We start from the raw sequence: 17,647 nt of genomic DNA on the forward strand, positions 1-17,647 counted from the left end.
TTGAAATATATAAATGAAAATTCCGAAAAACAAATATTTTATTAATAATCGTATCGCCCTACTCGAAAACTGAAGTTAAATAAGGTGTGTTTTCGAAGACTTTATCGACGAGATAGTTAGCTGCTGACTACCTACCGAGTTATTGGGACTCCAGCTCGAAAAGCAGAAGTAGAATTGGGGTGGTTTTAGTCAGCAAGAGTCTAACATTTCCTCTCACCTTACTCAAGGTGGGAGAAGATATTGAGTGTTAGAAAAAAAAGAAAACCACCGAAATATTCTAACTTTTTACTAAATTCTACGAGATTATAATCCTACTTTTTTCATAGACCTATTAATTACACTTGTAGGTTATCCGATAATTAATTAAGATCTCCAATATCCCGTGTAACCTCATCTCAGGTACCAAATAGGTCTGAAACCGCAAATTGTCCGCCGTATATTGTGACACTAATTTACAAAGGCCAGCAGTAAATTATTCGACCACACTCGATTTCTCCTGAGACTGCTAAAGGTAATTATGTAAGAAAATTAATTAACTACTAAAGATCCCATCTTTGGTATTTTGTTGCTGTGTACGTTTTGTGTTGTTAATTATATTTTTATGTCAAAAATTAGCAATGAAATATTACATTCATTTTTGTGTTGAGTATGAAAAATATTTGCCATCAGTACTAAATGCAAATATTAATTTGAATTTTTATGTTTGCAGTATCCATAAAAAATGTATCAACGGGTTTTCATCATATCGGAAAAAAATCTATGTTGAAAATTTAAAAATGAATGTAAATAAAAAAGCATTACATGCATGATTTAAAATCATTTATGTACGGTATTTTACACTCTGGTACCTATATAAAATGTCTACCAAACTCAGCATCAATACCAACTAAATTAAATCAAACAAGATTTACGACAACCAAATCCACATTACTCTCTTCAAGTAATAAGACTACACATCACGTACTTGCCTATACATCAGCATTAAACCTTAACTCAGTCAAACAGATATCAAAAGCCATCAAACTAGACAACACAGAACTCCTATAAAACCAAATACAAGTCATAAAAGGTAGCCATAACTTCTACCATCGATTTCTATCTACTACTCTCATCACAAGCATATTCAATAACTCAGACATCAGATCTTATCGTAGGCAATTTTCATTAACACAGTTAACTCCTTCAGTTAGTAAATTACGAACCCCTTCGGATGGCTTGGTGAACTATTCCAATTTAAACTGAATGTTTCCTTTCTTGATTACAGAGCATTTTAGAATAAATGGAATATTATTGTGCGTAGAACAGACCAAGTTTCGTCGTTATCGGTTATAGTAAGAGTTGTTTGGAATTCTACGAACTAAAGCCTTCTTTGAGTTTAGTTTATTGATTGATTTATGTTTTTGATGTTGATTTATTGACGGTTTATTGATGAGGTTTTGTGTTGAGATGTCTAATTAATTAGTGGTTTTCTGTAACAGGAGATATAGTCACAATTTTATTATTGTTTTGTTTATATTATAACTTTCGTGATTATTATGTTTTTCGGCAGTACGACAGTCGCCGCCTAGTGTGTTGCGGATTGCTGCTCATGAATATAAGCCTGTAGAATGGCTTGAAACTAGTCAAATTCCTTGTCAAATAATTACGTGAGTAAGCTGAAAAACATAATAATAAATTATTGTTTGCTTAGAAATTTTGTTGTATATTTCAAATAAGAAAGTTTTGGTATGAAATTTTGGTCTTGATAATGAGGTCATGAAATCCAATAACTATCACTAATAACCACAACCCACATGTTTTCTCAATATGGATAGTGATTTCTGCATGAATGAGTATCTGGTATATTCAAGCAAACTTACACATAAGCGATCAAAACAGATACATATTTTTCCAATCGTACCTAAATTGGAAAAATGCTCTTCAGCGACTTAATTCACAAAAGGTCAAAAGATGGGACACAAAGTAACTGTGAGTAAAGGAAAAAAAAACTACTTATTTTTCAACTAATATCTTATTCATTAAAGTACATAAAAGTTTTGTTCAATCGAAACCTATTGGGAAAGTTTTCTGATTTCTTTCATTGTTTGGAATTTCCAAGTACTCACTTGACTTTCTTTATTTTACGGTCTTTACCAACAAAAGGAGGGCACGATGTACTTTTACTTTTTTATTGAAATGCTGCTTATAAAATACAAAGTGATCGAGTAATTTGTGTTTTCAATTACTTATTAGTAATATTACCTTAAATTCGACATACTTCAAACATCCTCCACAAATCTAAACTACATATATATCAAGATACTGAAGATTTAAAAAGAATAACACATTTTCCTATAACAAACACAGAAAATATCCTTTTTAGATTAAATGCACGAACGATAGGTAAGGCAACCAGTGATTTATTTCTATGTGATTCGGATCGTAGTACCCACAATCATCGATGTGAGAGTGGCCGGAAATTGGTAGCGCTTGGCCGGACACCGGACTCTCCACCGGACGAAGTTGCGCTGAGAAGATAGCAGTTGTAATAATTTGGTTAGAAATTAATAGCGGATCTAGGTTTGATCACATTTGGGACTGTAGTCGAGGCAGGCTAAAGTGTTCTCGATGTAATCTGTTCGGAGGTTTAAACGAGTAATCTGAAACTTTGGTGATGGTTTAGAAATTAATGGGGATAAATCTCGACCAATGCCGTGATTTAAAGCATAGAATAATATAAAGCAGTTTCCAATCAAAAAAGAAAATAAACTAAGTAAGATACATAGAAATAATAAACTAAGAAAATATATTCAAGGTTTACAATATTTTTCGAATATTTTAATTCAGAGGTAATCAAAGTGAAGTTTAATTTTGTTTCACGATTTAAGTACCCATGTACGTTTGACATGGTAAATCGATTATGAGCCCCAAGCGTGGCTTGAAACTAATCAAGTTACTAATGTCTCACAAGAGATATAAAAAAAAATGAGACTTCAAGTTTATCGCTATCTGGTCAACAATAGTTTAAGCATCGTAACTAAATCAATACACGTGACTCCTACTTAATAATTTACTACAGGACTGACCTCTAAACAATTTGACATGACCTTGAACCTTCTATCTTTATAAGTCTTCACTATGCTACGTCAAAAGGTGAAACAATTTCCTCTCAGTCGCACGTGCCACTCTATATTATATAACAGTGAAGATATTCTTATTAAAACGCATCGATCTTTTTATATTTATAAAATAAACAGAAGAAGGATAGCTGGAGATGTAGATTACAGTGTAACGTCCAATTTTAACCTTTAACCAATTATGTTGTGAGTAGCAACAGCCATGTGTTTATTTGTACAGTTAGTAGCTTTCGTACCCACTTCAAAAAAGGAGGTTCTTTGTTTGATCTGTATGTATGTACGTATATTTGTGCATGATTAGCTTACGATTGGCCGCACCGATTTAGATGCGGTGTTCAGAAAAGTGTTTGTTTCACTTAGGAGCAGGTTAGTATAATAACCAAATTCAAAAAGAACAATAAACATAAAGATAAAGTCAGTTTTTATACATAAAATTGAGCTGGTGAAACTATTATTTCCACAAAAAGGTAGAAGACAGTGGACGATGAATGCGATAGTAATAATATTTATCTTAATGATATTGAATAGGAAGTGTCTTGACTTGGATAATAATTGAAGGAAATCACTGTGTATAATTGACTGGTTGATTAGCTGAGACATCCAAACAAACTGACCATTGAAGCTTAATTGATTGAGAGAATTAGTGTAGGGACGTGTTGTAGTTACCTTAAAATGTACTAGTGTCTAATATTTCCTTCTTAAAGAGGGAAAATAACTCTTCCTGCCATTTAGAATAGGATTCAAAATCCATTGAGAAGAGCATCTATAACCAGGTATTTTTATTTTCCTGACAAATCTTAACACACGATAGATAATACTGAACACGATACGACTCCAATATTTCACGCCACCATATTGTACACATGTGAGCACGAGACACAATTCGATATTATAACATCGATATGTACAATAAACGTCAATCGAACTATCCCATCACTCAAATCGTCAGTCCATCTTGTGGTGTAGAGCATTGATCCGCAATGGTCTGAGACGATGAATTAATTAATACTGTATGTCAAGAGAAATGAGTTGTTCTGGATTTCACTCGATGACTAGTAAATACTGGAGCAACCGACTAATGACAGGAGTGATTAATCTGTATCACAGTTGCGTGTGAGTCTACGGCGAGTGCGTATTGAGGTCGAGAAATGAAATGTCACTTGACTTTATGACTTCTCGAGAAATTGAACAATTTTAGCTAGTTATATGGCTAAATCATATTCTGACATTACTAAGACAAATTAGATACTTACCGTCGTACTCAGGGTTATTTAATGGTTATTTAACTCGGTTCTTAGCAACTGTTTTCGGAACAAAATCGTTTTTAAGGAATAGTTTAAGTAAACTAAGTTTAAGTGTGGGAGAGCCATACTCCAAGAATGGGCCGGCTCGACCGGAGTGTTACCACGGCCTCACAGAAAACCTACGTGAAACAACATTTGCGTTGTGTTTCGTTGTGTGATTGAGGTTACCGGAGGCTTAATTGTCCCTTTCCCAATCTTCCCAATCCCCGATTCCCCAACAACCCTTAAATTCCTAAACCCCAAAAAGCCAGCAACGCACTTGTAACGCCTCTGGTATTTCAAGTGTCCATGGGCGGCCGCGATTGCTTACTATTCGTTAATCCGTATCCTCGTATGCAGGCTTGTTCCAAAAAAAATAAAAAAACCATTACAATATTTACATGTCTCTGAGTACGGCAATTAATCCCTATTAGGTATTGTTTCACAAAATAAACTAGAATTACGGATAGGTAGTGTTCACTTGTTCAAGATCTAGAAACACCTTTAACTATTATTCAGTAGTTCAACATCTCATTGCCAACAGTTACTGTGGTAAATTCCATCGGAAAACCAATTTATACAACCAGGATATTGGTCCCAGAACTTTATGATTGACTGCCTTACTTAATGTCATCATTATGTACAGAATTATTAAACAAGAAGGAAATGTCAATACACGAAATTATAGCTTTGTTCATAGTGCTGGTGTTAGGGTAGGGTGGACACTAATGTTCCTGTCATATTTCGGTCATTAGATTCACCTTGAACTTTGGTGATATTTAAATGACACATTGTAATAGAAGCTTGCGTCATGGCTTCGTTTGTTCAAGCTGAACGCATTCTTTTTACCCGACTGCGCCAGAAGGAGGGTTATGTTTTTCGAGTGTATGTATGTATGTATGTATGTATAATTGTTTGGCACGCTCTGCAGCCTAAACGGCTTGATGGATTTTGACTTGAGAGGTGTCGTTAGATTCGTATTTATTGTGAGAGTGACACTGGATATATCAAAATTAAAAAAAAACAAAATGGCGGATTTTTGGCGCCAAATTCGAATATTTCTCACTCTCTAGCCTAAACGGCTTGATGGATTTTGACTTGAGAGGTGTCGTTAGATTCGTATTTACTGTGAGAGTGACACTGGATATATCAAAATAATAAAAAAACAAAATGGCGGATATTTGGCGCCAAATTCGAATATTGCTCACTCTCTAGCCTGAACGACTCGATGGATTTCCGCTTTATAGGGGTCGTTTGATTCGTATTTACTGTCAGAGTGACACTAGATATATCAAAATGAAAAAATAATAAAACTAAAAATAAATAAATAAAAAAATGTAATTTAAAAAACTAAAAAACCCGACTGCGTTTCTTTATAATATTAAAATGAAAAAACCCTAAAACAAGAAAGTAATCGTAAAATTTAAGCAGTCGGGACCCATTCTAGAAAGCAAGCCGTATGTGCCCTCACAAAGTCTTTATATTTAGAATGGGTCCCGACTGCTTAAATTTTACGATTACTTTCTTGTTTTAGGGTTTTTTCATTTTAATATTATAAAGAAACGCAGTCGGGTTTTTTAGTTTTTTAAATTACATTTTTTTATTTATGTAGTACGTGATATTTTTATAAGAGACTTTGCTTTATTTTGATAATATTTTTTCTTGAGACATTATTTTTCTCGAGACTTTTATTATACGGGTGTTTAATGTGGCTTTTATTGTTTTATGATGTGTCCTAAATGTAGACATACCAATAAGTCTGGTTTTTGAAAAAAATAATATCTGAAGGTTTTTTTGAGGGGGGATCATCTCATGACTTCTCCCGCCCTGGGCGAGAGAGGCGAGAGGGAGTGTCAGACTCTTACTGAATTAAAACCCCCATTCCTACTCCTGCTTGGAAGCTGTAGTTTACCATTTTCTTTTGAACGAAGAACGACGACAAAGTTTGGCACCAAACTTATAACTATTTCAAATGTAAAACATAAAGTTAGATTGATTAAGATACATACATGGTGTATCATAAGCCACATGCTACCAATGCTTTCAACAATTATTACACTGAATCACCTAAACCTTACTTTATGCGAATCCACCAAACAGCAGAATCACAATTTCATAATCATAACAAATGCATTTATCAATTATCTCCAACATCGATGTTCATAATCGCGAAAGCTAAAAGAAGATTGAAGTGCCCTCATCCATTATTTGGTCGAATGTCTCGTCATAATTAGTTCAATTACTTAACTGGTTCAATTAAGAATTTCCATCCATCCGAAGAATGGCGGCAATTTCTTGTTGGCTGGCTTAAGGAGATAAATGTATAGGAGTTAGCGTTTTCCTATTTTGTGTAATGTTATATTGTCATTGAGATTTATTTGTTGGTCTCTTGTGGTTAATAGGCCACGCTACAGCTGCGAGTGTTGTGAGCAATAAATTGTCAAATGCTTAGCGCTTGACGTGCACTTTATTATAGTGGTGGTTTCTTAATATGCGAAAATAGTTGATTAATTTATTTGTTTAGTACGGCTGGTATTTTTTCTTAGTTTGATACACCTATATCTTCTTTTTATTTGACTGTTATTCTAACTTTATATATAAGTTTAGTAACGTACTTTAAAAGGGTTCTTCGCTGTGTTTATCGACTTCAAAAAAAGGAGGAGGTACTAAGTTTGGTTTTTTTTTTGCCTATAGTAAGTAAATCCTCAAGTCAAGCTTATAAACTTATAAAGTTTGTTCGTCTCTTGCATGACGAAAAGGAGTGTTGTGTGGCGGTGGAAAATGAACAGTCGGAGTTATTCTCTGTTACCTGTGGGGCTGCGTTCCTTTGAATTGAATCCTCAAACTTTGTTAAATTATCAAAGAAAAATGTATTGCAAATCTATTAATCGATATAAAATAAAGCGACGTTTAGAATCATAGAAGCAGGTAATATAAACGCTGTGCTTGGTCTTGAGCACTGCTTAAAAACAGTGAACAGTCAGACTCAAATTTGTAATCACACTAAACTCCACCATATTGGCTAATATTGTACCCAATAACTGTAACACACACAGTTATACGAGTACACTACACGTTAATTAGATCTAAGCGTACTTCGGTCTGCGCTGCATTCTGTAGTGCTTTGGTTACCTCGAACAATAACCTTATCTCAGTTGGATTGTGGTGTACGAGTATTTACTTGTAGTACCTTACGAAAATGGTACAAGTAGCTTCTTAAATAGATAGACTTTACTTGTTTTAGGTGTAGAAAGTTTTTGGCATGACCATCTTTTGCCGCAGATGTACAAGTCGCCTAAGCGACTCCACGATTGGCAGAAATTAAGTAGCAGAGGTCTTTAATCCGGAGCTGCGGACTGCCTAGCAGGTAACAGGGGCTCTGATTGAAAAATAAGGAGTAGGGACGGGGTGGTTTTCAGTCAGTAAGAGTCTTGCAGTCCCTCTCGTCTCGTCCAAGGCGTGAGAAGACGTAGGATGACTTTCACCCTCAATAAAAATGCAGTATTTAGTAAACTTAAGTTTATTAGGGATGAAGACCTATGAACTGTGATCTCAAGTCAAAGATCATTGTCAAGCGTGGAGATTATGGTCTCTGAAGTTTAGAGGAGACCCATTAGTCCAGTAGTAGTCGAGTAGTAGCCATGAGTTTTTGATATTCTAAGTTGAATTTCGTTCTCGACTGTACTAACAAGAACATCTTAATACTTAGTGGAATATTTGGGTTGTGGAATTAGGAAATGCAAGTTAATATACTGGTTGGTTGCTTTTACACATAGCACGGTAATGGAAGCCATATTGAGTAAGTCCGTTAGGTTGGGTTTAATATTAGAATGCTCTGTTCCTGTTAACATAATCCATAGCTTTAGGTTAGGTATAGGAGTTCTAAACGTTTCATCGCACGGAATGTTCTTAAGTAGACTCATGCAAGAGGATTCTATTCCAGAAGAGGTAGGTATTTTTTCCAACTAGTGAATCCAAAGTATATCCCCCAGTACTTAGCCGTTTTACTTGCGAAGTTGCGACTATTTGATCAATGAAGCAGTTCAGTTCAGTTAAATATTAATCCATAAGTTTCACCTGTATGTATAAATCTGACTTCACCAAAATTCCCTTGGGTGATTCCAGTATTAGGATTTATGTGACGTACCTTGCTTATGTAAATATAATATGAAATCCAATAACACGAATGTTTATCGCTATCAAAATATATTAGTTTTCTCATAGTATAAATTATAGTAGGTATATTTACCTACACGTATAAAATATGTATTTCTAAGTCCTCCAATAACTCATATTCATTAACGTTGGATTTTTTTATAACGACACTACACTACAAAACATAACGCGAGCGTTGTATCACGTCGGTTTTCTGTGAGGACGTGGTGTGTATCACTCCGGTCGAGCCGGTACAAACGCTACTGAAATCCAATAAACATCGGTATTAATTAAGAAGTAATTCGGTCTAACTTTTGATATAATCCAACATTTTAGTCTCAAAAGTTAGTGTAAAACAATTTTCACGAGTGACGAAGTCGCTAATAATTTGGAGTGCTGTTTAGATAATTTCCCTCCAATTATTTTGGAAGTACAAACAAAGTTAGAAGTTTCATCAAGATTAAACATTGTGATGATGTTAGAGTATCTAGAATACACCAAATCTACTCTTCCCGCGGTTAATCTAAAACTACACATTTAACAGAGACTGACTATCTAACACAAATATGTATAATATTAATTTCAGACCAGTAGTTTCGGACCTTAGCGCTTTCAAACAAACACTCTTTAGCTTTATATACTAAAGTATAAGTGAATCTTTATATACTAAGATATTAGATTTAAAACCATGGAGTCTATGGCAAATGTAAAGCAGGCACATTGTCCTACAGTTAATAATGAACATCGTACCAATTAAATAAGACAGACACTAAAACAAACATGGAAAAATCTGTTCCATACAACCTAAATGTTATCCAGAAAAGTTTTCCAATAAATGAATGACGTATAAAACGACAAATGTTGAGAAAATAAGATAAAATATTATTTGCTCTACGGGCTCTTGGTCTCTGTGGATTTCGTTCGGATATATTGCCTTCTCCTATTCGGATACGAAATGTGATAGTTTTTATATATTCAGCGTCTTGACCAAACTGCGCCCGCTGTGACTTTATATCATTCCACCTACAAATTTTATGACCGTTTTCATAATACAGGTCAGTGACGTGTAGACAGATTGTGTACCTGTTTTCGGGTCAGAGTTATATGAAATAAAATATTTATATGTATAGTTTATTGTGGCAGATGATTAGTTTTGGTCAACATTTTTTTTTATGATTTATAACCTCATTCCTAGGTTTACTACATAGTTTGTATTTGTAGCGGAAAACCTTGTTTTGTTAGAAATGTATGGCGTAGGTGATGTTAGTACTAAACATCTTTATAGCTATTGCTGATCGTTCCACGTAGGTATATGTTAATTTGTTCTAAGACGATTTACACTAGGTATAAATAAAAGGAAAAGAGAACGAAAACAATTTGTTTCTCTTCAAAAGGAAAATTGATGTACAATTTGTACCCAAAACACTGATAAAATTACATTAAATAATTACATTTTTGCCTAACAACCAACGAGATATTAAAATTATTATTGGTTGCTGAAATAATCACTGTAATAACAAACTTTTCATAAAGTTTAGTCCAATTTTTTTACGAAATTTCAATCATCCAAATTTCTTCTCCTGCCAACGGTGAGGCAAAATCATCCAATGGCTTTTCTGCCAAGGATGAGGCATGACGGAGTCAGACTCATCTTTACTAAAAATCCTCGTACCTACTTCGCCAGAGTCCCGGTAACACACTCAGTAGTTCGCACCTCTAGTAAGTTTATTTCATGACCTTTTAAAACTCAAACTAGCCTAATAATAATAATAACACCTCAACGACACTCAATTATCCCAAACACAAACAAAAAAAACATACCTTTAAACTTAAACAAAAAGATAAATAGACCTTTATCTAAACTAAAACATTTCAAAGTAAGAGACAAAATTAAGTTGATAACATTAGACCCATTCGCGAGACAATTCTCAGTCGCTACAATTATATCACGTTTCTGTACCTAACTGTGTAAGACTGTAGCATTAACACAATCATTCTCGCTACAAAGTTATCTACGTCGCGTCGTGAAGGTGTTCTACACAATATAACTGGAAACAGCCTTCGTGCTACTAACCTTAGGCTGCCTATAAATTTGCTTGATCAATATCGACTGTGCTGATGAAGTTTGTTGTGATAATCTAGATTCAGAATTATTTTACGTAGTATAAAACGTTTTTATTTTGAGGGGGAAAACCATTTAATGTCTTTGTCAGACTCTTAATGACAAAAAACTACCCCGTTTCTACTTCTGTTTTGTTGAGCCGAAGCCTTTCTAGGCAGTCCGCAGACCCCAGATAGTAGGTTTCTTTTATGTGAATATGATGGATTCATAGATTCATAGATGAAAACTTACTTGATGGATTGATAGATTACATATACTGAAATAATAACACATGAATTAGTGTTTAACCCGAGAACGCAGGCGAAGCTACTGGTAGAAGCTAGTAACGGTAGAATCTTCATAAATTCTTGATTTAAAAGAAAATGTATATATCTATTTTCCAGAAACAATACAAGAACATTGTGTTATCAAGCCGACTTCAGTTTCGAAGTAAATCAATGTGTATAATATTATGTATCTTTAAGAACGCACACAATAAAGAAGAACGCTTACAAAAATTGCACTAAAAACCATTAAAGATAGTAATCTAATCTTAAGTTTAAACCTAGAACACAAACTGGCTAATTGAAACCATTTCCCGCTCAACATTCGAGCTTCCTTTTGATCTTTCGCCCGGTGAACTTAGCCGCGGAACCAAAATGCTTTATGGACCGAACTATACTAAGTCACGATCTAAAGTTTCCTAGGATATCGCGCTATTGGGCCAGACTATGCGTTAATCTTCACAGTAGATGAAGATTCTGTTCGCTGCTACATAAAACTTTAATTGTTTTAATGCGAAATGGGATAGAAATTTGTTAAGTTTGCAATTTAAGTTAAGTGATGTATTTAAATAAACTGTTTCTTTTATAAAGCTGCAATATTTGTGCAATGCTGTTATCTACTGTTATTATAATAATCATTCTTATGCTAACTCAAGTAAAAAACATTTCTTTTTCTCTCTTATTATTTCAGTCATAGCGGTCACCAATCACAAAAAGGAATTGTTCTATTCCTGTTTACCTACATGCAGTACAAACCTTGTAAGTTAAGATGCCACCAGTTTTACTATCGTGAACAAAAAACATTAAACTCGACATTTGGCAGAGATATAAAGCGATAGTTTTATCTTACACAAACACATTAACTTGACTCTTACCCTCCTTATCTAATGATGTTTACGCGTGGTGAAATGGAATGGTCCACATTAAATTTGCTTCAGTCACCGGTGTCATTTTACAGAGTCAAGATGAAGTATTTATTTCCTCTGTTGTTATTGTTTGTATTTGACTTGTGTGAGGGGAGAGTGGCACAGCAGACAGAAACTATTGTCGTGCCTGAGAGCAGTGATGTGAAGAATCCGCCGTTGAAGTTCGAATGCAAATTCCGCACATTGCAAGGTGGTGATGCCTATCCTTCGGTGGTGGTGCGCTGGAATGGACAAATTCAGAGGATGACTTGGAATTCTGCTGGTGAAGTGACGTATGAACAGAACTATGTGTACCCAGTTGCTTTCCACGTCTACCCGAGTTCTGGTGGTCTTTCGGGAGGATCCAGTTCTGCGCCAACTGATCCGTTCTTCGATGCGCCTGTGATTTCTGATGCTTACACTTTTGATGATATTGTAGCGTCGTTCAAGAGCAATTGTGTTCGGCCTTATTAAATAATGTTTTTGTGCAATAAAATTGATAACTGTTTGTTGTGACTTTTTTTATTAAACCTTTAGATACATTCCATCGATCAATATAAAGACGTAATATAATAATATTTTACTTACCTATTGTATCTTTTAAAATGGTTTTTATAATGTTGGAATACAAACACTAAATATCATTTCACATTTTGAGATGACTTTCATTAGGCTCATTTCTTGCTGCATGGGACTCATAACATAACTAGTGAAAAGTGGGTTATCATATCGTATACTTCGAGGATTTAAGTGCATGATATTATGTCATGTAATAAATTCGACATTAATGGAGATGATGCGGGGAGGGGTCTAGGTTAGTCATGAGGTCGTTGCTCCTACATTTATCAATCAGATGATAGTATTTGCGAGGGATTAAATCCAGTATCCAATGCACGAGGAAGGCGTTAGGAGTGGCGACGAATTGTAAAACTTGCCACCAACACCTACTGGACGAAATAAGTACTCCGCCAAGAGTGTAACGACTTTTTTTTTTTTTTAGGGTGGAAAATCATCCAATGACTTCTCCCGCCTTGGGCGAGGCGAGGGGAGTGTCAGACTCTTACTGACTAAAAACCACCCCGTTCCTACTCCTACCCGTCGAGCCGGAGCCCCGGTAAACCCGCTAGGTTGTCCGCAGCTCCGGATTAGGCATCAGCCCTACTGGGCCCCATCTGTGGTGGTCTGATGGCTCTTTGAGGCGCACGCGGAACGCGACGCGCCGCACGCACGGGTCTGGTTCTGGTCGGGCGGCGAGCTACCCTTGCTCACCGTCCGCAGACCCGCACTTACGGTGGCCGGAGATCGTCGCGCGATCCCCGACGCCCGGAGTGTCTCTCGCGACGGCTGGGGCGTGAAGAGGTTCTTTCTCTCACGCGCCCCGCCTCCTCCTTAGCTAGCATGACTGCTTCGCAGAAGGAGGAGACGGCATCCCAGTCCCCCTCGCTCCGCACCATGGCTTGTATCAGTGCCGGACGCGAGAGGACGCCGTCGCCGACCACATCCCTGAGGATACGGCGGTGCTCAGCCCACGCAGGGCAGACCGCAATCGTATGTTCCACCGTGTCCTCCGGGCGGTCTTCGCAGTGATGACACCCGGGTGTTTCCTCCCGCCCAATCAGAAACAGGAACCTACCGAAGCTTCCATGTCCGGTAAGCACCTGCGTCAGGCGGTAGGTGAGGACGCCGTGGCGCCTCTCTAGCCACTCCTCAAAGAGGGGACTTACCGCTGCAATGACAGCGAGCCCAGCCCTCGGTTGCGACAGTCGCTGTTGCCATTCCGCCATGAGATCGCGCCGGAGCTCGTCCCGCCACGCACTAATCTGGCGCGGCAGTGGAGTTTCGCCCCGGCGACGCGCGTCGGCGCGCAAACTAAAGACGCGCGCGAGCACCTTCGCCTCCAAATCCCACGGCGGGAGTCCGGCAAGGAGGTTGGCCGCCTCTCCGGAGATCGTGCGATATCCGCGGATCACTCGAATGGCCATGACCCTCTGGGACGTGAGCAGCGCCCGGGCTGGCCGCCGCATCAGGTTCGGCGCCCACACAGGGGCTCCGTAGAGGGCCATGGACCGCACGATCCCCGCGTACAACCTCCGGCAGGAGGCATTTGGCCCCCGAGGTTGGGCAGGAGCCGCTTAAGTGCAGCCCCCGTCCGTTCCAACTTAGGAGCCAAACGTCGAAAATGCTCCACGAAGTTCCATCGACTGTCGAGGACGAGTCCTAGGTACTTCATCGTCGTCTCGACGCCGATGGTAACCCCTCCTGCCGTTATTTGGGACCCATCCGGAGGTGGCGCGTTCCCGCGGCCATGAAAACACATGGCCTCGGACTTGTGGAGCGCCACCTCGAGTCCCAATTGCCGGATCCTTGCAACAACTGTCGCAACCGCTCTCGCCATTAAATTGGCCGCCGCCTGGTGCGACCTCCCGTGCGCTAGCACCAGCGTGTCGTCGGCGTAACAGACTACGCTGACGCCGTTCGGGAGGTCGGTGCGCAGCACCCAGTCGTAACCAATGTTCCACAGGAGCGGCCCCAAAACCGAACCCTGTGGAACACCGCGCGACATCTCTCGCCGGTTCCACTCACCTTGGTGACCGGGGTAGGTGACAAACCTATCCATCAGGTAGGCCTCGATAACACGACGGAGATAGGTAGGCACCCGGTGGTACCGGAGTGCCTCCAGTATGCAGCTCCAAGGTAGTGAGTTGAAAGCGTTGGCGATGTCCAGAGACACCGCCACAACGACCTTACCCCTGGAAACTGCATTCCCCGTCGTGAGGTCTCTTACGCGCATGATGGCGTCCACCGTGGAGCGCCCTCTACGGAAGCCGAACTGGCCATCCGCGAGGTAAGAGTGTAACGACTAAGAAAAAAATGCAGTGTTCATGAAACTCACTACGATATAAATAAATAAGTGTAGGTATCTACTGTAAGGTATACCCCTACTGATCACTACAATGACATTAAGAAGTCAATATAAAATATTCAAATATTCTGATTATTAAATTAAAGCTTTCGAAATTGTGAAACATTTCGTGCGATGAATATGTAAATCAGTTTACTGAAAGTGTAATATGTTTTAGTGTTAAATGTTTCAACAAGTCACATCTACTAAATGTAAATTAGATTTCTTATCTTGATTTTGACATTATAATAAGTATTTTGAAAACATCTAACAACGGTAATTAGGGGTGATGTGAAGATATAGAATAATTAAATTAATTATTATTTTAGTGAAATATATGTATGATGTAGGCATAATTACCTAATTTGTATAACATTGTAGGTTGAGACTTCAAAATGAAATGTGTTGGACAGTACAAGTCACAGTTAAGGGCAATATTAGGTTAAGAAATAAATGTATTTAAATAAAGACAATTTTTATGGTATAATCTATGGGGAAACATACACACACAAAGAAAAACAACGCAATCGTTGATTCACGTTGATTTTCAGTGAGGCCGTGGTATCACTCCGGTCGAGCCGGCCCATTCGTGCCGAAGCCAAATATTAAACATTTATATACAGGTAGCTGATTTACTAAGGCTACTTTTATTAGTCACAAAGTCCGTAATCCACGCGAACGAAGCCGCGGGCATCAGCTAGTTAAAATATACAAATACAGAAATTCTGTATGAATTTTCATTGACACGAATTTAAAAGTTCGATCGAACGGAGTATTTGCTCTTTGTCTACAATTGAATAACAGGGATTGTGTAAATAGTTTAATACGTGTGTTTATGTACTGTAAACGTAGTTATTTACCTTTCGTCAAGCTGCTTGAAATAACAAATTGACAAATATACGTTTATTTTTTACCTTGTGTGTTAATATTAAAATTCCAACGATAGTGGATTTTATTTTCATTTTAGACCTAGCTAAGCTTTGATTTTTGTTTTTCGTGTATTTAAACTACCAGCTTTTGCAAATCTACCATCCAAGCATGCCATGTATTTCTGACCCGGAGCTGCAGACTACCTACCGGGGCTCCAGCCAGAAAAGCAGGAGTAAGAACAGGGTTGTTGTTAGTCAGTAAGAGTCTGACACTCCTTCTCACCTCGCCCAAATGGGAAACGTCATTGAATGATTTTCCGCCCTTAAAAAAAGAAGCTTATGTCATGTGTTGATGACTACATATTGGTTTAGATATACCTGTTCAGAAAAGGCAACTCCAATAAATAAAACAACAACAGACTCACCTGTATCCTAAGAATAGCTTCAAATTTATCATAGTCAGGATTCCGTTCTCACAAATCATTCCGTAATTACCACGTCACCTAAGCGTTTAGTATATTTAGTACATTCTTAGGGTTGTCACGTAAACAATTAACATAACATGGGGCCCTTGTTTTAATCGTCGAGGGCACAATTATTGTGTCCTTAAGGCCGCATTGTCTGACATCAGAAACTTCTGTCATAAAAGGACTTCGTGATTCAGATCTTGGACTTGGCGATTAGAAGTTGTAGCTTGATGAATCTCTTAAGTTGGCTTCTATATTATTTTGTTAGAGAATTTATGTTCGTGATCTATTTTGATGGGATTGCTATCTAAATGGTTGACTGGTATCTAATTCTCAAACTTACTCTTAACCTTAACAGTTCTGCTTGGCTTGGCAAGGAAATCGCGAGAAAGGAGAATGTACATGTTTTTCCTACTAATTGTTATTTAAATAATTCCCTACGACCTTTTCCTTGATAGCACTTGAAAAACAAAAAAGTCACTATCCAGGTGATTTTCATAGCAAACAAGAAATCAGTCTGATTCTTAAGAAAAATAAATATAAATCGCAACTAAGACTCAATACGAGCAACAAGAAATACAACTTATCAGAAATTGTTCGATTTCCAATAGTATTTTTAAGTCGTCATATCTATTACCTACAATACAGTAAGTGTACAGAACAACGACAATAGTTATTCCTATAGTACGATAAACCAGTCGCGTGTGAAAGATGATACGAATGGAAAGCTAGTGAACGCAAAGACGACAGCTGATACTAGTGAAGGAAAGAGATTCGTATGATATTTCAATGGTTTAAAGATAAAAGTATGACTGAAGTATTTATTGTCGTTTGTTGTTAAATCAGTTATGGATATGGTTGAGGATTATTGTGGTATAAAGTGTTACTCTGATACAGAGATTTGCTTTTGGCAGGTTGCCAAAAATAATCTACAAAATATATTTCCACTCAAAATTAAAGTCAAAGCTTTTATTTCAATGAATCCTAAATTAGGCACGTTTTAAACGTCAAGTTGAATTGTCCGTCAGTCTGTCCGTAAATAAAGCTAGGTGAGCACCTCCGAAGTTATGGAACGAGCGTTCCACATCCATAGCACGCATCTTTCCATATAAAAAACATAGCTTAGCTGAGTCCGTTTCCACCAGTGCTAAGCTATGTGTACCAATGAATATGATTAGTAGAAGCCAAACGCATATACAGCAACGTAGCATAGCACATCACGGTGGAAACACTGCAAATATACATACAAAAACAGAAAAAAAATAACAGAAGGAACAAAAACGTGTATTCCGTAATCGAATAATATTTAATCCAGAAACAAGACTCTAATTCCACTCATGCAAGCTTCAGATTAGCGAAGTCATTAGGCAAATTGTACATATCTTCCAACAAGTTAGACGTTTTGAGCCTTCCTAATTAGATGAACATAAAGCGAAACTTGTATGGTGGGGTGATTTTGAACGAACCATTAAACTTTAATTATTCATTCATATATCATGTTTCAATCAAGAGTGGTAATAGGATTATGCCTATTAGAACTTGATATGGTAAAGTTTTTGAAATGA

At 37.5% G+C, this 17,647-nt stretch overlaps 2 protein-coding genes across 2 annotated transcripts in view; one reads left to right on the forward strand and one right to left on the reverse strand.

Moving 5' to 3' along the window:
- Positions 1-17,647, reverse strand: part of LOC118269840 (suppressor of lurcher protein 1) — a 436,792-nt gene that overhangs the window by 267,779 nt on the left and 151,366 nt on the right. The window lies entirely within an intron of this gene.
- On the forward strand, positions 11,856-12,352 carry LOC118269843 (uncharacterized). The gene has a single exon (XM_035585177.2). The coding sequence runs from the start codon at positions 11,905-11,907 to the stop codon at positions 12,316-12,318; it is 414 nt and encodes a 137-aa protein (XP_035441070.2). The 5' UTR covers positions 11,856-11,904; the 3' UTR covers positions 12,319-12,352.

The sequence above is a fragment of the Spodoptera frugiperda genome, chromosome 30 (genome assembly GCF_023101765.2).
Source record: "Spodoptera frugiperda isolate SF20-4 chromosome 30, AGI-APGP_CSIRO_Sfru_2.0, whole genome shotgun sequence".
In the NCBI taxonomy this organism is placed as follows: Eukaryota; Metazoa; Arthropoda; class Insecta; order Lepidoptera; family Noctuidae; genus Spodoptera; species Spodoptera frugiperda.

What these genes read in the sequence shown, in the direction of transcription:
- LOC118269843 (XM_035585177.2), top strand. Translation starts at nt 11,905, where the DNA reads ATGAAGTATTTATTTCCTCTGTTGTTATTGTTTGTATTTGACTTGTGT.